The sequence below is a fragment of the Martes martes genome (genome assembly GCF_963455335.1).
Source record: "Martes martes genome assembly, chromosome: 3".
Classification (NCBI taxonomy): Eukaryota; Metazoa; Chordata; class Mammalia; order Carnivora; family Mustelidae; genus Martes; species Martes martes.
Window position 1 is genome coordinate 101,933,447 of NC_137890.1, and position 20,636 is coordinate 101,954,082.

The window sequence follows — 20,636 nt, forward strand, 5'->3', positions numbered from 1 at the left end:
TGGGGGCAGCATGGGCAGAGCTACGTGTCAGTTCTGCTGCGTCATGTCTGAATGCCCACAGCTCTGCTCTTCCAGCCATCTGGTATTTCAGTGTGTACTTCCAAATGGTTGGTATGTTTAATATAAATCAGAATACAAGGAACCTGGAATGGGGTACTAGTTGCAAGTCTATCCACAGTATTATCTATCTACATGCATACTTAGTATCTGAACACTGGAAGTGGAAACCAGACTTACCATCGCCTGGCTGGGGTGTGAGTGCGTCTTCTCTCTTGATTTCTGATATTGCTTCCTTGCTCTCAGCCAACTGGTTAGGATCTGAGGGTGCAAGGACTTGTTTTTCATAGTCAGAACTAGTCCAAACGTTTTTGGAGGTGTCTTTACCAGGATCACCTTTCTCGTTTTCATTTTTATCTTGGGTAGAGCTGTCTATTTGTAGAATTACAAAAATCAAACAATTTACACACAAATTTAGATAAAATCATTATTTACTCTAAGGCCAGTTTTTAAAAAGTTACAGCTAGGTCTTATAAAAAGAAACCTGGTTGGGATGCCTGAGTGGCTCAGTCGGTTAAGTGGCTGCCTTCGGCTCAGGTCATGATCCCAGGGTCCTGGGATGGGAATCCTACACTGGGCTCCTTGCTCAGCGGGGAGCCTGCTTCTCCCTCTCCCTCTGCCTGCTCTTCTCTCTGCTTGTGCTCTCTCTGTCAAATAAATAAAAGTCTTAAAAAAAAAAAAAAAGGAAACATGGTCAACAGTGTTTATTCATTCTCTGCAAACACCTGTTGGGAGTCACTAAATGCCCCATGTGCAAATGATGAGGTGCTGGACAGGCAGTGAGGAATGAGATAGACAAATCCCTGCTTCCTAGAGTTTCCATTGTAAGTATCAGAAACAGACAATCACCAAGGAAACAAATACATCAGAGAAAGAGAATAAAGGCCAATGAATAAAGAAAAAGAGAAGTAAAACAAGAAAATAAAACAAGGTTTTGTAATCAGGGGATGGTGGGGAACAAAGGTCCACAGGACCAAGCTCTGGGTTGAGTTCCATTTGAGCTGAGGGCTGTTCGGGAATCTAGAAGGCCAGCCCGAGGGTCTGTATTCTCAAACTGGATTGTAAATGTAAACGAAGCCACTGAGGGTTGTAGATAAAGGAATGGAATCATCTGAGTTTTTAAAAGCTCACCCTGGCTGCTTGTACTGAAGGGCCACAGGGAGGCTAGCTGCGAGGCCACTGACGTCTGGGGGAGAAAATGGTAACTTCCAGTAGGATGATAGCAACAAAGATGACATGGCCAGAATTGAGATAGACTTTGGAAGTTATGCTAGCAGAACCTGACAAATCAAGTGTGGGAGAAGAGAAAGGAATCAAGGACGCTGCCTGGGTTTCTAGTATCACGGATGCATGATGAGAGAAAAGAAGATTTGGTGTTAGATGTGGTGATGAATCAAGAACTCCACCGCAGGCCATGGTCACCTTGAGGCACCCATCACATGAGCAGGGCAGATGAGGCAGAGGCATATGCACGAGCTGCGGTTCAAGCAGGTGACAGAAATATGGGCCTGTGAGCTGTAAGATGGCAAGTATGAGCTACGTGCATGTTAGGAACAAAGCACAAGAAGGGCACCTGGCTGCTCAGGAGAGCAAGCAACTTGACCTCTCAGAGTCATGAGTTCAAGCCCCATGTTGGGCACAGAGATACAAAACAACAACAAAAAAACAAAGCACAAGGTAAGGGTTACCTATTGACAAATATTAGGGTTCAATATATACTATACCAAATTGTACCAAATGTACTAAATGTCCTGGAGACTGTATTAGCAAACTTTATAGTTGGGACGCCTGGGTGGCTCAGTTGGTCAGGCAGCTGCCTTCGGCTCAGGTCATGATCCCAGGGTCTTGGGATCGAGTCCCGCATCGGGCTCCTTGCTCAGCGGTGAGCCTGCTTCTCCCTCTGCCTCTGCCTGCCTCTCTGTCTGCCTGTGCTCACTCTCTCTGACAAATGAATAAATAAAAATCTTAAAAAAAAAAAACAACTTTATAGGAGTGTAATTTCTTTTTTTTTTTTTTAAAGATTTTATTTATTTATTTGACAGACAGAGATCACAAGTAGGCAGAGAGGCAGGCAGAGAGAGAAAGGAAGGGAAGCAGGCTCCCTGCTGAGCAGAGAGACCGATGCGGGGCTCGATCCCAGGACTCTGGGATCATGACCTGAGCCGAAGGCAGCAGCTTTAACCCACTGAGCCACCCAGGCGCCCCAGGAGTGTAATTTCCTAATATTGCTCCTTTTTTTTGGTTGTTGTTTTTAAAGATTTTATTTATTTATTTGAGGGAGAGAGAGAGAGCGCACGCATGAGCATACGGGCATGGGGAGTGGCAGGCAGAGGAAGAAGGAGAAGCAGACTCCCTGCTGAGCAGAGAGCCCCATGTGGGGCTTGATCCCAGAACCCTGTGATCATGACCTGAGCCGAAGGCAGCCGCTTAACTGACTGAGCCACCCGGCACCCTTCTCCTTTAGTTTTCTGGATTCCATTTCCTCAAAGTATTGTATGGCAAACGCTGATTAAAATTTTTGGATGAATTAGAATGAATTCTGTTTTTCAATACTTTTGGGGTTACATCCCAAATCAGGGTTGGAAATCATTATGCCAAGTACAATAATATTAACCTAATAAATATAACCTTTTGTATATAGTAGTATCACTATTACATATATATATTTCTGTTAAATCAGACTTTCAAAGTCACAAAAAAAGTTTCACTTTTCTTTAGGTTGCTTGAGAGTTTGCTTATGAAATCAGGGTTCTAGAAATTTTTGCTGTTCTTGGTATCACAAAGAAAAATCAGAACTATAAAACCCTATTAAACTATGATTTTCATTGCTAAATCACTCAACTTATACTTCTATGTGAACTGGCATTATCCTGTAGTCATGAGATACTTTATTTTTATGACCTGGAGTAGTTGGAAATTGAATGAGATAATGCAAATTCTGAGATATTATATGGGATAAGCTTGTGGTTCCAATTTAGTTCACAGACAACAGGTGTCCACGTTACAAATATAACCACCCAGATGGCAGACTTGTCATTTTTGTAGGAACACCCAGAATTGAAAGAGGAAAGACTGAGCTACTGATTACATTTTCTTTCAGATTAAAACTAAGACACAGGAGAACAAGAAAGACAGGAAGGAACCGCAAGCAGAGCCTTTATCTTAGCAGACTCTGTTAATGCCACTTCTCTAATGACGGGAAAGGAGACGTGTACAATTATTACAACTGATAAAATAAAGTGATTTCTTCCAGCTTCCCAAACTGTCAACTTGGCCTTCTGAGTTGCCATGAAAATAGTCTCTAAAACTGGAAACAAAAGAAATACTAATGATCTTTTTTCTTAAGACAACCTCAGTATTAATAATCATTTCAAAAACAAAACATTAGAATAATACCATGCTATAAAAACATACTCTGAGGTATGTTTATAATTTTTACTTTTAAAATAGCAAGTTTTGGAAAAGAATAAACTCAGAAAACAGATACCAATTTGGTTCTTCAAAGATCTACAGAGGAATTTTTAGGATTTGTCATGCAAGAAACAGGACACAATGTATATTTTACTAGGCAAAGAAGCTATACTAGATTATTTTGCTATTTAAACAAAAATAATCTATAATTTCTTTAAAAACAAGTATTATCTACAGGAGAAAGAAAACAGCAGGTCTATGACTATAAGGCATATTTGCTGCCATAGCAACAGAGCTTCTATTCCTGCCCACTGAATTCACATCCTGCTGGCATTAATGAGAAATGTCCATTTGTGCCAAATTAATGCCATGTCACAGACGCTCAGGGATATACATTCTTGACAGAACTGGGAGCTTTCCACATTCCACCGGGGGATAAATTCAGTCTTCACTATGTAAAGTTCTTACTCTAGCTTAACAGCTAAAGTCAGTGTTGAGTCCCACTAACCCGTGCTAACAGCAGTTGCCTCTAAAAACACAGGCCATGTAAAGATGATACTGCCGGCCCCCTCCCAGGGGCCACGCTCCATGTACTCACCAGCTCTGCCTGGAGGATTCTCACACATTTCACAATAAGGTAACACCGAGTTATTGATATAGGTGCAGAAACCACACTGCCAGCCCTTTCCAGGAAAGGGTGGGCTGGCTGCCTGGGCTAGGGCCGTGGTTTGTCTGGGCCAGGATGGTTTCTCCTCTGGGGCACTGCAGTGGTTACTGGTGGTGACCAACTTCAATCTTTTAGCTTCAGGTTCAACATTGCTTTCATAATCAATGATATGTCTTGTGGCTCTTTCTCCAGGGTCTGCTGGCACGACAGTATTTTTCTCTTCGAATATTCCTGATTCATTGCAGGAGGTCACCAACTGTCTTTTCTTAGGTTTTAGTAAAAAGAATGATCGAATATCATGCTGCTTTTCTTTTTCAAACTAGGAAAAAAAACAGTTACCAAATTAAAAAGCCATCTAATATGTTCTTCCTAAATGAAACAGATTAACCAACTATTTTCAGTAACCATATTCCTTTATCTTTTGAATACCTTGTTGGAAATGAATTCAATTATGCTATGACTCTTCATATATACATATATGCAGAATATCATTAACACATCTATATACTTCCTGTGTCTTTTTTTTTTTTTTTAGCACTTACAGTGTGCCAAGCACTTTACATATATTAACTCATTTAATCTTCATGCCAGCTCTGTGAGACAGGTACTAGTTTTCTTCCTATATTTTACGTGAGGACACTAAAGCTTTAGAGATGTTAGGTAATGTGGCTACAGAATTTATGTAATGAAATTATACTTCATCAACTATCTGCTCTAGAGGTATGTCAGGGAAAGGAAAATTGTGTATTTAAATATTTAAATATTCCAAGAACCTACAAAAATGGTTTCATGCCCAAACTATAAATACAGCATTCATAAACAATGTTTTTCATATTAAAATGTTTTCTTGACTAGGGAGCATTTTTTCAAATAGCATTAAAGCGATTAATTAGAACTGCTTCTTTAAAGGACACATCTTAATAATTATCTTGCTTTCAAGAAATATATTTCCCTTTTTTAAGAAAATCTCCATCATTATCTCGTGTTTTTTGTTTTCTTTTCAATGTGTAAATCTCAACTCCCTTATTAGAGAAAGTGGGATATCTCCACACATGATTAGCTAGCAGTGAAGGAAGATAAGGAGTCAATTTTAGAGAATTCCTGTTAGGGGTACCATGGTGGATACACACTGCATTTCCAAAGATGGTCACACCAGTTCTTATCCTATTTGACATGCTCTTCTCACAATGTGACACCTACACGCTATATTTAGAGGTGGGGTCTGTGTTCCTCTCCTTTGAACCTGGGTGAATCTTTCTAACTGTCTCAATCAATAGAATGCAGTGAAAACGACACTGTGTGACTCCTGAGGCTAGGTCATTGAAGATTACATGGCTTCCACTTGGTTGCTGGCATTCTGAATCTCTTCCTCTTTTTGTCTTGGGTTGTTTGCCTTTGGAGCCTCACCACCATGTTGTGGGGAAGCCTAAGTCACAGGGAGAAACCATGTGTGGTTGTTTGAGTTGACAACTCCCGGTAGGTCCCTAGGTTACAGGACAGCATCAACTGTCAGACACGTCACTGAATGAGCCTTGAGATGTTTCCAGATCTCAGACTTGGGGTCTTCTACCAAAGGCCCCAGTCATTGTGGAGCAGAGACACATCATCTCCATTACACCCTGGTTGAATTCCTCACCCACAGAAACCATAAGAAATAATATATGAGTATTGTTGTGTGAAGACACTAAATTTGGGGGTAATTTGTTATGTAGCGATAGATAACACTGACAGACTCTACAGATAATGATAGCAAAGTATATTGTAAAGAAATATTTTATGTACATATCTTATCTGCACTTCTTAGCAGTGGTGCATAATAAAGCAAGATATAGCAAATCCATAGAGAGAGAAGGATTAGTGGTTACCAGGGGCTGAGGGAAAGGGAGATGGGTAGTTATTGCTAAATGGTCACAGAGTCTGTCTGAGTTGATGAAAGTTTTGAAAATAGTGGAGACAATTGCACAACACTGTGAATGTGATATTAAGTAGTATTACACTGAACTGTACACTTAACAATGGTTAAAACAGCAAGCTTTATGATTATATGTCTACAAATATAATCACAAATTTTTAAATTAAAAAAAAAAAAAAAACCAAGGGAGGAAAGCAGGAAGATTTAGCCTGTTTCCATATTGGTAAAATTAAAACGTAACAGGAAAAAAATCATCCCCCCAAAATGTACAGCTTCTGTTTTCTGTGGCTGTTATTTATACAACCTCATGTATTATAAAAAGTTATCTTAGTTATGGAAGTAACAGAATTTAGATAAAAATGTAAAGAAGGAGATTATTAACCATGAGACAAGATTTTTAAAACAAGGCACAAGGGAAATTCTAAGAAAAGGGTAAAGAAAAGCAGAGAGGTTAGCAGACTAACAGAGTTTGGTATTTAAAAAAGTAACAAAGCAGAAAAGATAGTTAAATATTTAAAGAAAATGTTCTATTCCATATAATAGAATGGCCAAGAGGGCTTTCAGGATTTTGAAAATAGTAGCAAATGTTCAGAAAACGTGAACAAATCCCATCAACTATTTCTAATTAAAGCATGACCTTCTGAGTCCTTGCATGTCTGGAAATGAACTGATTTTGTTTCTAACCCTTAGTAGTTTCGCTGGGCATGCAATTCGTTTCAAGTCCTTAAAGACATTGCCCTGCTTCTTCCAACACCGGACGATGCTGATGATGTTCCCTCATAGGTTGCTCTTTCCCTTTGTTTTAGAGGCTTTTAAGACCTTGTCTCTATCCCTGGTGCTCTACAATTTCACAATAATCTATATTTCTGTATCTGTGTCATTTATATCTATCTGCCTTCTGCTCAGCACCCAGGATACCTTAATTTTGAACGGCACTCAGTAGCTTTAGCTCTTGGAAATTTCCACTATTCTTTGATAGCTTCTTCCTCTTTCTTTTCTTTTTTTGTGGAATTACTGTTAGCAGAATGTTGAACTAGACATAATGTCCTATCTCTTATTGTCATATTTTCCTTCTTTTTGTCTTTTTACTCTCTAAATTCTTAAGAGTTTCTCTCTAATTTATCTCGCAACCCTGACTACAGAATTATTTTGACAGCCATATTTTCAACATCTAAAATTTCCTTTTTTGTTTCTGTAGTCTGATTTTATTTATATTTGCAGTAGCATCTTAAATGTGAGGCTACTACTTTGAGTTTTTAAAATGTTATCTTTAGGGTTAATTCTTCTATCAGCTTATTTTTGTTCTCCTTTTTCATGCTACAGATTTCCTCCCCAAATACCCAATGACCCTGCTTGTCCCTACATACATGTGAATGAAAGAACAGAAGGATTTCCTGGGAATGTGGGACACACAGGGCTTATCACCACGAAGATCTAAAAAGACATACTGGGTGTTATAAGCAACTAATGAATCATTGAGCACTACATCAAAAACTAATGATGTTGGCTAGTTGAACTTAATAAAAAATAAAAACATAAAAAAATAAAAGGACGTACTGATTGACTACAAGAGGTGAGGAAGATGGAGGGGCTCAGGGTGATACTTAAAATCCTATATTTCTGACTTGCAACACTGTAGAAATGATATTTTCCTGTGATAGGGAATACAGGAAAATACTGGGCTCATGAAAAGACAAAAAGAGAATAGGTAAGGAAATAAGTTCACTTTTACACACTTGTGAGGACTGTTGGGTACCAGGGTAGAGAGTCCAGGAAGCAGGTCTGGAGTTCAAGAGAAAAAAACAACTAGATTCACACATCGGGGAACCACTAACATAGAGACGTGGTTAAAGATATCAGACTTGATGTCATGATACATGAAGGGAGAAGGTAGTGAGAAAAGGTCAAAGTCAAAGACAGAAAGCACAGAAACAGCATTAAGGGTGTAATGAGAAAGAGATACTAAGGAAAGATACACAGAAACAACAGTAAGAAAGGGAGAAAAATCAGGAGAGTGGTAGCTTTATTGGGTGTGTGCATGTGTTTTGGTTTTCCACTCATTTATTAGGTGTTCGGTGGGCACTTTAAAACAGAAAAACCCACGTCCTTCAGTTTTAGGAAATTTTCTTATATTGTGTTTTCTTCCTGTTTTCTCTGTCTTCTCTTTGTGGAATTCCTATTAGGCAAAAGCTTCTGGATTGATCATTTGATTTTCTTCAACTTTTCTCACACTTTCTGATTGCTATTTGTCGTTCTTTCTTTGTGAGTGCCTCATTACCTTCTTTCCCAGCCTTGCTGAATTACTATTTTCTGATATGACAGGTTCAATTCCTAAGAGCTTTCACTTGTCTAATTTCCTCTCCTTGTTTTGGTTTCATGGGCACAGTATTTTCTTTCACTTCTCTATGGACATTAGTAATAGTTTTGGGGTTTTCTTTTAAAGTCTTCTTCAGTTTGTTCGATTGTCTCTGCTTCTTCTGATCTCTTTCTTGGCTTACATGATTGTTTTGGTCTCTGCTTTTCAAGTGGAAAGCTTTCCCCCAGGCCTGGAGGCCTTTACTGTCCACTCATATTTAAGAATGAGACTTAATAAGCATTAAGGATAAAATGTGATGGCAAGTTTCATGTCGGGGACTTCACTGAGGTCACCAGTGACTGTCAGGGAAACCCTGTCAGTCTCCATAGTCTTCTTGTGGTCCAGTCTGGTTCTCCGAAAAGGAGTCCTTCAATTTCCTGCCTGAAGGGTACAGTGCTGGCTACCAGTAAACCAGGAGCTGATTAGGAGAAGGGTGCTAAGGATTCTATCATTAATTAAGGAGGCTTTGACTTAATATGATTCTTTTCAATTTATTGCCTTACCCCCTCTCTCAACTGGCTCTCTTCCTAGACATATTATGAAATACATTTTTTTAAAGATTTTATTTCTAAGCAATCTCTATTCCTGACATGGGGCTGGAACCCCCAACCCTGAGATCAAGGGTTGCCCACTCCACCGACTAGGCCAGCCAGGTACCATTTCAAAAGAGCAAATAAAACATTTAAATAAATAAATAAAATATAAAAAATAGGAAACAGAAAACACAAAAAATAAAATGAATAAAATATATAATAACAGGCCACTGTCACTTACATGAAGTAATGTTTATTTATTTATTTTTTTTTTTAACAGAGAATTTCTTTTTTTTTTTTTTTTTTTAAGATTTTTTATTTATTTATTTGACAGAGAGAGATCACAGTAGACAGAGAGGCAGGCAGAGAGAGAGGGAGAGAGGGAAGCAGGCTCCCCGCTGAGCAGAGAGCCCGATGCGGGACTCGATCCCAGGACCCTGAGATCATGACCTGAGCCGAAGGCAGCGGCTTAACCCACTGAGCCACCCAGGCGCCCACATGAAGTAATGTTTAGATAGTATCAGACTCTTCTATCCCATTCTACTGGTAAGGAATTTATTTCTGTAAAAACATTTTAATCTCTCCATATTCCCACCAAAAAAACAAAACAAAATACTTTTAGATTTGTTTATAAAAAAGCAACCCTCCCAACACAAAACAAAAACCTAAGAAATCTTTCCAAAAAAAAAAAAAAAAAAGAATTCTCAGGGCCTTAAAGTATCAGCTTTTACAGTTGATCTCTTTAATTAAGATATTTAATTAAGCTGTTTTTAAAAGAACATCTTTCACTATTTAAGTAATGACTAATTTTAGAAATTAACATGTGAGAAATTCTCGTTATGTGCCAGAGGCAAGTCACAGAAAGGTTAGCAGTGACTGACAGTAATCAGAAACTGATGGCTACCTCTGCCGCTATGAGGGCTAACTTATACTCGGGAGTAAGCAGTATAGGTGTTATTTTGAAACCTCAGCTTCTTGGGTTATAATAAATTGAGACTTGAGTGCGTAAAACCCAGAAAAGGAGTGTGTGGGTGTAAAGGGAATCATTTTACATAATTTTCGGAACCAAAGGATCCACTTAGAGTATAATTTTAGAAAAATGAGAGGGCAAGATTAATTAGTAGCAATGACTTTAGTTAATGTTATGACGGCTACAATGAACAATGGTGAATGTGTCTATAGGTAGTGAACTTAGCACTGTGGCCATGAGGCTGCCAGAAGCGGTAAGGCCCAACAGAAATGAAGGCCTCCTCTGGGATAATCAGTTACAAGCCTTATCTATGTTAACAGTTACGTTTTCTGAGTGTAGCCTCTGAGCAATCAGGCAGGAGGGTGGTTGATGCGGTTTCTTTGCTACTTGGCAGCTAGGAGTGATAAACACAGGTGGGAAAATCTCTCTGACACATCCTCACGATAATCATCCATGTTGGCTGGAACAGAGAAGGGCTGCAGGTTTACTGGACTGCAGGTGTTCTTAACGTGGGAACCGTGGGCCTCTCACAAGATCTAGGATGGCCTGATTAACTGTGGGCCTGAGAAACTCCTGAGATGGTCTATAAAATGTTGTCTGTATCGTACGTACATTTTTGGAGAGCTTTCCCCTCTCCATGGTCTCAGAGGGATTCAGGACCAACAAAGGTTAAGAGCCACTGGACTAAAATAAACTAGCTGAACGTGAGCCTGTGGTTTGAGGAGCTCCGTTTCTTCCCTTCACTGCCTGCAAGACAGATTGAAAGTTCCTATGTGAGCGTACATAGGAGCGGTAAACTAACTCTTTTTAAGGAGATAACAAAGAAAGAAATTCCCTAAACACTTAAGGAGAATCCCTCTAGCTGTTCTCAAACAGTAATTTTTCAAAAAATGGAGTAATACCAAAACAAAGTAACTTCTGTGCAGGCACAAAACAGGCTCACTCAGCTCCTCTGTCTGTCATGGTAACTAAAATGACATGGGAGTGCCCGGCTGGCTGGAGGGAAGAAAGCTACTGAGGAGGTGAGTGAGCAGAGGTGAGCGCAGGAGGTGTGAGGGGGGCAAGTTAGGGCAGAGAATGCTGTGCTGACAGGACTCACTGCTGTACCATCACGCTGGTCAGCTGGAAACAATACACACTATCCTTGATGTTTTGAGACAGGGACATGTGACCATCAGCTCCTCATGGAGACCCCAGCAGGTTCTTGGGCTATGTCTGATTAACGAAAGAAGGAAGTGATCTTTAACAAGATCTGTAGGCACAGACACTAAAAGTGAATGCAAAACTTCTATCATCTGTAAGATGCTTCTAATTACTTTTGTTTTGTCCTTTTTAAATTAATCTTTTATAAAGTAAATGTGGGCCTACTGAGAAAGGCAGTAAGAAATAACTAAACAAAATGCTTCTTAAAAAAACATATTTTCTAAAAATATTAGGTTTATTAATAACAAGACTCCCTATAGGAGCAAGCTTTATTGGTCTTACCAGAAGAGACCAGAATCCTCAGGTTACAATAGCCACACTGATAGTTAAATACTCAGTACCCATCCTGTTCTGGCAGGTCTGTATTAGGAAAATTACCGACCTTATTAATGTTATCAGCATTTCTCAGAGGTAAAGATAAGCAGGAACACAGGAAGACAAAATATTTTTTATGGCCTAGGACAGCTTTGTTCCTTAAATAGCACAATTAAGCCAAAAAGTTTTTTTTTATTCTTTCATGGCTTCATTCTTGCATTTAGAAGAGATTTACTAGCAAATTATTGACAAAGATCCTAACTCATCATGACTATCCTTGTAAAGAAAGAACTATATTAAGTGACCCCTTTAACATGTGATAAATAAAGAACTTAAATGTAGGTGTTTGTAAGTAGGAGGAATGATCTAAGCTTATAGTAATTTTTATCACAAGGCTTTGGGAAAAATATAGTTAAGTCAACATGCCCATGTCGTAAGATGTGGAAAATAGAAGATACTCCTTTCTTCAGTTATTTAGCTGACACTCGGTTATTGTGTTCCTGACTTTTGTTCAATATTGCTTTTGAAAAACAAAAGAAAAAATACTGGTTTCAGTGAGAAGTGCAGGGAATAAAAACTACAAAATGCTTAAGGTGGCAAAACGTGTGTTTTTTATCTGTAAGGTTCAGGGACCTAATATAGTTGCTCTGTTTTGCACCATGGTAAATTACTGTTCTTTAGAGACAAATTTCTTGGCCATGATGACAGGATTAAAAGTCAGTTATTAGAACTGAAGGAGAGGAAAAGGAAATCTCGTAAAACTCATGAAAAACAAGAAAGCACTTCAAAGCCTGGTGCTATTCCTGCACGGCACACACCACCACCAAAAGCACCGATGTCGGGTCTCATAGACTTTGATCAAAGGGCAGCTCTGGTAGGAATCATTACTGTCTCATGTCATCTGTCTCCATTCTTAAAAGAATGAACAAAACCGCTGTGATACAAATGGGTGAACGGCAGATGAATGATGCCCGGAACTGGAACTAAAGAGCCTTTACTAATATTTGTAAACAAGCCAGAGGATACAGAATGACAAAAGTACCATCTTAATCATCTAAGTAAAATGAATTTCAGTTCTCCTAAAAGGGGACTTTTTCAGACTTTATAAAATGATCCATTCTCATGTAGTTAAATAAAATTTTGACAGTGATCCTCTCTTAGGCACAATATGTTTTCCTCTGTGGCCATAAAGAAAACAAAGCACACAATACAAAGCAACACTGGTTTTAAAAAAACACAGCAGTAAAAAGAAAAGTTATTATTTATTTTTAAAGATGACATCAGGGATGCCTGGGTGGCTCAGTCAGTTGAGTGTCTGCCTTCGGCTCAGGTCATGATCCTAGGGTCCTGGGATCAAGCTCTGCATCGGGCTCCCTGCTCAGCAGGGAGCTCACTTCTCCCTCTGCCTGCCTCTCCCCCTGCCTGTGTTCGCTTGCTCGCTCTTTCTGACAAATAAGTAAAATCTTAAAAAAAAATAAAGATGACATCAAAAGTAGTGAAAGCAAATAAACGTCTTTGGGAAGAGCCATCTCTTCTAATAAGGTCAATAAGAATGTATAGGAAAGCTCTGTATAATACACAGGTGACTAGAATGTGACTCGGAAGAATGTGACTGGAATGTCACCTTCTCACATGCCTCTGGTTATGGCATCTCCCCTCTCCTCCTCCTGCACAGGCCACTGTTAGACAGAATTCCTCCCAGGCCCTACTATGTTGAGGGTCTGGAACTTTTCTGTTCCTATTACCACTACCACTGTCAGGAGCTCAGGGTGGCGTTAAGTGCCCCAAATTCCATCTGGGAATCCCTTGACAAAGCAGCTTTCTATATAGTAATAGCCCTAAGAATAAAAACAAACTGATTTTACTAATAGACCTGTACATGTCAAATATTACAAGTAAAATTTTGGTAAAAGGTGTATTACAAAAACCAGCTAAAACCCAAGGCCATAATAGGACTTCCTACTTCTCAGCCCAAATACTGACTGCAGGGCCTGCCAGGGAGACACAAGTGCAGGGCAGATATGCTTCTGGGGAGCTCAGTAACACATTAGCCCTCAACTGTGGCCCAGCCAAGTGCTCAGGCTCTGAAAAATCATCCCTCAGGGAGAAGGGGAGAAAGCCATGAGACAGAGTGGAGACGGAGTATCTCTTTAACATAATTTAAAATGAGATGGGAGGGATGGCAGACATAATCCCTTCCCCAAATACCACTGCCTCCAAAAACCTCTGTCCCTTCTCCCTCCGATTCATTTCCCACACCGCTACTAGGATCATCTTTTGAAAACAGAAATCTGATCATGTCATTCATCTGCTTAAAAGCCTCTGATGATACTACATTATTTTCAGGATAAATCCAACTTCTTGGCATTACACGTGCGGCCTCCTCTCCATCTGCTTGGGGCCAAAGTTTTGGGGTTCTTTCCATTTGAACTGCGTCTTATGTGCCCTATGATCATACATTCCCGTGAAATTCCCATTTTCAGAACAAGTGATAACTGCTCTTTTCACTGTGCTTTGATAAATGCTTTTAGTGTTCCTGAGGGCTGGCTGAACTAGGACCCACTCCTTCTGAACTCATCCTTCATAATCCAGCTCGGATGTTTCCAAAGGGAAACTTTCCCATAAGCCCATGTAGTTTATTTATTCTGTTCTGTGATCCAACAGCCTGGTTTACATATCTCTATTTTGACATGCATTATATCTCATTAAAATGATTTAATTATAGTCGTCTCTCCCAATTAAAGAGTAAGTTCCAAAGGAATGTTAGCTGTTTTCTTTATCTTTGCACCTAGCACATAGTCTTTTAAAATTAGTTGCTTTATTGAGATATAATCTGTTTATGTACCATAAAATTCACTCTTTTAAAGTGTCCGATTCAGTGACTTCTAGTGTATTCAGAATTATGCAACCATCACAACTATTTAATTATAAAACATTTTCATCACCTTTGAAAAGAAATCCCATACCAATTAAGCAGTCACTCCCTATCTCTCCCTCCTCCCAGCCTCTTACAGCCACAATTCTACTTTATTTCTTTATGGATTTGCCCATTTTAGCTAATTCTTATAAATGGAACCAGACAGTATGTGGCCTTTTGTGTCTGGCTTCTTTAACTTAGCATAAGGATTTCAGGATTCCTCTATGTTGTAGCATGTATCAGAACTTCAATCCTTTTTATGGCTAAATAATATTTTGTCGTGTGAATATACCACATCTGGTTTATCCATTCATAAACTGATGAATGTTTGGACCGTGACATTCATGCAAAGTTTTTATGTGGACATATATTTTGAATTCCCTTGAAACTGAATCTGCTGGATCATATGGTAATTCTATGTTTAACATTGTAAGGAACCGCCAGACTGTTTTTCAAAATGGCTGTACCATTTTATATGCCTACGAGCAATGTATGATTGTTTCAATTTTGCTGTATCTTTGCCAATACATGTTGTCCATCTTTTTACTTTTGCCATCCTAGTAGGTGTGAAGTGGAATCTAAATGTGGTTTTAATATAACCTTAATAAATGTTTATATAATAAATGATCTTTATTTTTCAAGATTTTATTTATTTGAGAGAGAGAGATCACAAGTAGGCAGAGCAGCAGGCACAGGGAGGTAGGGGAAGGAGGCTCCCCGCTGAGCAGAGAGCCTGATGCGGGGATCGATCCCAGGACCCCGAGATCATGACCTGGGCCAAAGGCAGAGGCTTAACCCACTGAGCCACCCACGAACCCAATGAATGATCTTTAAATGCCCTCTACATAATACACATCACATAAACACTAACTAAATCAAATTGAAGTATTTCAATGTTCTATTCATTCCACAAATAACTAAGGTTCTTCATTGTGCTAACTCTCATGCATCTGGTTTAGTCTGGTCACGAAGGCAGACTGTGGGAAAAAAAAGGCCTGAGTGTAACCCCAGCTCTGCCACTTATTGGCTGCATGAACTTAGGCAGATCATTTAACCTTTCTGAGCTTTAGTGGGGCATGGTTATAGTATCTGCCTCTTGGTAGCTATGAAGGTTAAATAAAATTATGTGTTTTAAGAGTTTAGCACAGTGGCTACATGGAATAGCCACTCAATACATGTTAATTATTACTACTGAGTGAATTATTACTGAGTGAAGTGATGAAGACAAATAAAGACAAATGCCTAATAATAGCACTATGTGATATAAGCCATGACAGAGAAATTTATATGTCTCTGTCCATAACAATGAGGTTACCCTCTTGTAATGTTTACAGAGTGGTTTGAATTCTAAAATATAGATATGTAAATATTCTAATTTGAGATGTGTTAGCATCAAGAAAGCAATATATTCACATATTCAAAAACAAAAGATTTGGGGTAAGAAAAATTTAGACTTTATGAATGCCACAGCTCCTATGGTCAACTTTGTTTTGTTATTTTTCATTTGCATGAGATAACTTCTTATTGTCCTCCTTAGTCCACAAGACAAACATTTCATACAATGTTGGTATTTAATAAAAAATGCAAGGTTGGTTTTTAAATTTTGAAGGCACATTTTAAAATTTCATAGTTGTACTAAAGAGCTTTCCTTCCCAACTATACACAATATTTTTTTGCAGCAGACCAGCAACCAGCCTACACATTTTTAATGCAAGTGTGAGTGTTTAAAATACAAATTAAAAAAAAAAAAACAAATCTGCTTTGGGTAAAGGATGTTTGAGTCTTTGAGGACAGCAGACCAGGAGACTTGAGGATGGGATGGTTATGCTAGAGAAAAGCAGTGGTATGAGCCAGGTCAAAGATGCAAGTACTAAGGCAGGGTAAGAAAGGTAGGCAACCAGTTAGAGTCTAATGAGGAGAGTAAAACTGTGAGATATTGAACTATGAGCCCACAAAATGAAAACAACTGGTAAGGTAAAACACTGATCTCAAAATCGGAGACTGAATTGGGATCTGGAGATCTGTTCCAAAATGGAAAGAAGTTTGAAGTAACAAAATGGAAGCAGCTCTGGCTTACTGAGACTTGAAGAAGAGAAACCAAGCAGAAAGACCTGCCCCAGGAAGGAGTTGGACTTGTTACCATACTAAATTAGAGTTCCTTCTTTTGCTCACTGATCTTTATGAATCACTGATGCACTAAGTTTCTCCTTGGATACTTTATAGTGTATATAAAATAGATGAAAGGGAACTCAGATGTCATTCAGTGACCTAGGGACTCAAATGGCTGGGTAATGATGTTACTGTTTATCCATTAAAGGCCGAAAGAGAGAAAGGGCTCCGTAGAGGTTAAGGGAAGGGCCCAATTCCCACAGCTATTGCTCAAGAAAGGGATATCCCTCAGATGATGGAGCATAAATGAATATCAGAGAGAGGGGGAAGGCTTCCTATTAGACTACTCTATTCAGTGTATTTTATTCAGAAACAGCCTTTAATCATTTGGAAATGACAATATAGAATAATAAACTCCATATCTTTCTCTCCTTTCACCTATAAATGACCAACCTTATCACTCAACATAAGCCACTATAGGAAAATCAAAACACCTCAAAACCAAAACAATACTTAGATGTCATGTATACGAGAGGTAGGAAAAAAAGGAAGAAGCCTGAGAAACAGGACTGCATTTGAGGCAGTGATGCTGGTGACAGACTCTTGGACAGTACTGGTTACTTAAGGGACAGTTAACTGGGCTGTACAGAGCCGTCTTTCCTCATGGTGGTGGGATGTTTTCACTGAGTTGGACTTCAATTTGAGTTATATTTGGATTAATAATTTCTTTAAAAAATGTAAATATATTTAGGATGGGTAAAGAATTGTTACTCATTCAGTTGTGGGGATTAATTCCACGCAGGGTATTAGTCAACTATTTCCCAACAGCTATAGCAGGAGTATTAACCAGTGTTGCACTGAAGCAGAGTCCAGAGGCCCCATGCTATGCCAGATCACACGCATGGACAGAAGTCCCTGTTGAGGTGAGGGAGTACAATGAAGTGACGGAAGAAGTGGCTAACATTGGCCAAACATTACCAAAATCCTGAATACTGCAAGAACCAGGGCACTTACACCCATATATACTGGTACCAGCCCTGCTACCATTTTTTTAAAAATCCCAATAGTTAGCTGAATTATATGACAGAAAGAGAATTCTGATTAAGAGAGGAAGGAGATACGGATAATGCCATTCTGAAAGGCAATGAATACCAGGTGAGAGAGATGGAAAGAGATACCAAAACTAAGACAAAGACTTTGTCCAGGAACATTGCTCTCATTCTTCCCCTCCTCTTCTTCGCAATCACAGGACTTTTTGTCCCCCAAACACATAATCATATTAATATTAGGCTCTAGTTCAATTCACAGAAAATCAATTTTCCAGAAGTCCATATGCTAAAAGACAAGTGACCTGAAGCCTAGTTCCCTGAAGACCAACTTGCCAAACTGACCAAATTTATTGGTTTTCTAAAACTCATTTATAGAGTTCACAGCATTTTGAAGATGATAGATTTGCCAGGTTAAGAAGATTGGGGAGCTTGGGAATTGGGGCCTTCTGATTCTCTCCTGGGCCTGAGTTTATCCTTTCTTTGCCCTTCAAACTCATTCTCTGCTCCTTGGTCCCCTACTCTTTGAGTCTCTCAGTCTCCCATCCACCAGGGCTGATGGGCCAGGCTGAGTCACGTGCTAACCATACACACTTTGTTTCTCCCTGCAATGGAAGGTCCCTCTTCGATATGCAGCTCAAACCTCCAGCTGCAGCCACACGGCACTGGGACAGGTAGAAGATGAACATCTCTCAAAATGCTAACACTCCAGAAATATTCACAAACTGTTAAAAACCATCCAATTAGAACTGTTATAAACTTTTCAGATAAACTTTTGATGACAATGGGCAAATTTGGCAAAGATTAATTGAGAAAATTGGAAATATTCAAAAAAATGTTAACTGTAAGAAATTTTATTTTTAAAAAGAAGCTTTAAAAAAGGATCAGAAAGAAATCAGTATAAATAGAAATAGTCCCATAGGAAATGCTAAAATTTTGGCAAAATTCAGAAGAAAAATATGTTCATCAGACTAAATATCTTAGGACCTTTCAACAAATGGAGTATTTCTTAAAATGCATGAAGCTGGAGGGTATAAAGACAAAGTGGTAAGTAGCATGCACACCTAAACTCATTTAAAACACATTTCACATCCTGGCCGGGATCCAACCAAATATAAACAAAGCAAAACCGAATCAAAACAAATGGTCCCTACATTACAGAACTCCAATTTGCAGAAAACCATGCATGCATAGAAACATGTAGTGAGGCCAGAGTGGTTCAAGATGGTAGAGTAGAAAGATCCTGAACTTACCTCTTCCCAAGTATACAAATATGTAGCTACGTATAGATTTATTTCCTCTCAAAGACTAGAAAACTAAGAGCTTATCTATAACAAAGGATATGGGTAGGAGAGGCAGAGACATGGTTTTGCCAAAAACCCTACCTTGGCCAGAGGGAGGGATATCAGCAGGTTAGCACTTCTCCCAGGGGAGCAAGGCTTGTGTCCCATATCAGACACTCCAACCCTTGGGATTTACACTGTAAAGATAAACCTCAAAACGTTTTGCTCTAAAAATCAACGGGCTTATATCCAGGAGACCCAAAAGGCTATAGGTGATTAAAAGTCTGCAGATTCACTCATCTTGGGACCCAGGGCAAAAGCAGAAATTTGAAAAGTGTGCCAAGATTATGCAAAGGAGATTCGTTAGCTATTCTTTAAGCATCTGCTAGAGACAAGCATCTGCTGGTAGGACTTTCTCTGGGGAAGGAGGTACTGGTGAGTGTCATTTTGAGTGCTCTCTCCACCTTGCCAGGCTGGCAGGCACCTCTTTGGTACTCCCCCACCCTTGTTAGCACCAGTGAGCTTGCCCTGCCCCAATGTTCTCTCATGGTCATGCAGAGGCTGGCAGGCCTCCCTTGCTCTGGGGTCCCCTGCAGTTTCTTGAAGCCAGTGGGCTTTCCCTGGCCCTGAATACTCCTGCTCTGCTACTGTAACCAGTGGGCTAGTCCAGCCGATGTGCTCTCCTGTTGCCCGCTATGGCTAACAAGATTCCCCCAGCTCTACTGAAGCTGGCAGCAGGTGTAGTCAACATAGGGGAAACCCCTATGACAGCTGGCTTTGGTGGCCAGGGTGGCCTGTGTTGCTGGGCCCCAAGAGACTAAAACAATCAGAGAGACAGTTCTTGGCAGATGATTAACACCAGGGCATAGCTCAAAAAGCACACTGAAGCCAAGCCCAGTCTTCCTATGAAAAAGGCTTTGTTACATGCCCTAGAGTGTCAGCCTGAGGGACAGACTACAGAATTACCACACAACTAGAGGCAACAGAGGAATTCTCTGGGAATGCAGGCTGTGAGACACCAGCTCTACTCTTCCCTGGCCTCACTAGCACTTGCTGGTAACCCCCCCGCAAGGAGCTTATTTACTTGTCTGGAGCCCCAGTGTGCAAATGCCACCAGGGCACACCTCCAAGGGTTATGAGTACCATCCCACAGAACCGAATATATTTGCAAACTTTAAAAAATCAGCTGTCAGGGTCTGGTTTCTGCTCAGCTTGAAATGAGCTGCTGACTAAGGTCTCTCCCATTTAAATGCTTACAGGGCTTGGCACACCATCCAAAGTGGGACTCATGAAGAATAATTCAGGCTGCTTAGACAATGACAAAGGTACAAGAGAAAACAAAAAACTAGGGCAAGACTGAACAATAAGGTTCATCACCTACACAAGGAAAGTCCTTCAAGACTCAGAGGAAGATGTGCCAAATGAAAGGACAAGATAAAACCTCAGGAAAAAAACCTTAATGAAATGGATATAAGTAATTTACTTGATAAGAAGTTCAAAATAATGGTCATAAAGATGTTTACCAAACTTGGGAGAAGAATGGATGAGCAGAGAGGGAATTTCAACAAAGAGATAGAAAACAGAAGAAAGTATCAAACAGAAGTCACAGAAAGATGAATACAATAACTGAAAAAAAAAAAAAAAAAGAAGAATTGAACTGAAAATGCATGAAAGGGGTTCAACAGCAGACTAGATGATGCAGAACAGAAGAGCAACCTAAACCAGGAAAATGGAGCTCAATCAAAGAAAGGAGCGATAATGAAAAAGAATTTTTAAAAAGTGAAGACAGCCTAAGGGACTCATGGTACAACACCAGGGGAAAGTTTGCATTACAGGAATCCCACAAAAAGAAGAGAG

General features: G+C 39.5%; 1 protein-coding gene across 1 annotated transcript in view; it reads right to left on the bottom strand.

The window, feature by feature from the left end:
- Positions 1–20,636, bottom strand: part of ZRANB3 (zinc finger RANBP2-type containing 3) — a 296,350-nt gene that overhangs the window by 23,427 nt on the left and 252,287 nt on the right. Inside the window, exons 13-14 of the mRNA XM_080799794.1 lie at positions 4,067–4,454; positions 238–429 (exon numbers count right to left, since the gene is read on the bottom strand). Coding sequence (XP_080655920.1) covers positions 238–429; positions 4,067–4,454 — 580 coding nt within the window. The remainder of the gene's footprint in view (positions 1–237; positions 430–4,066; positions 4,455–20,636) is intronic.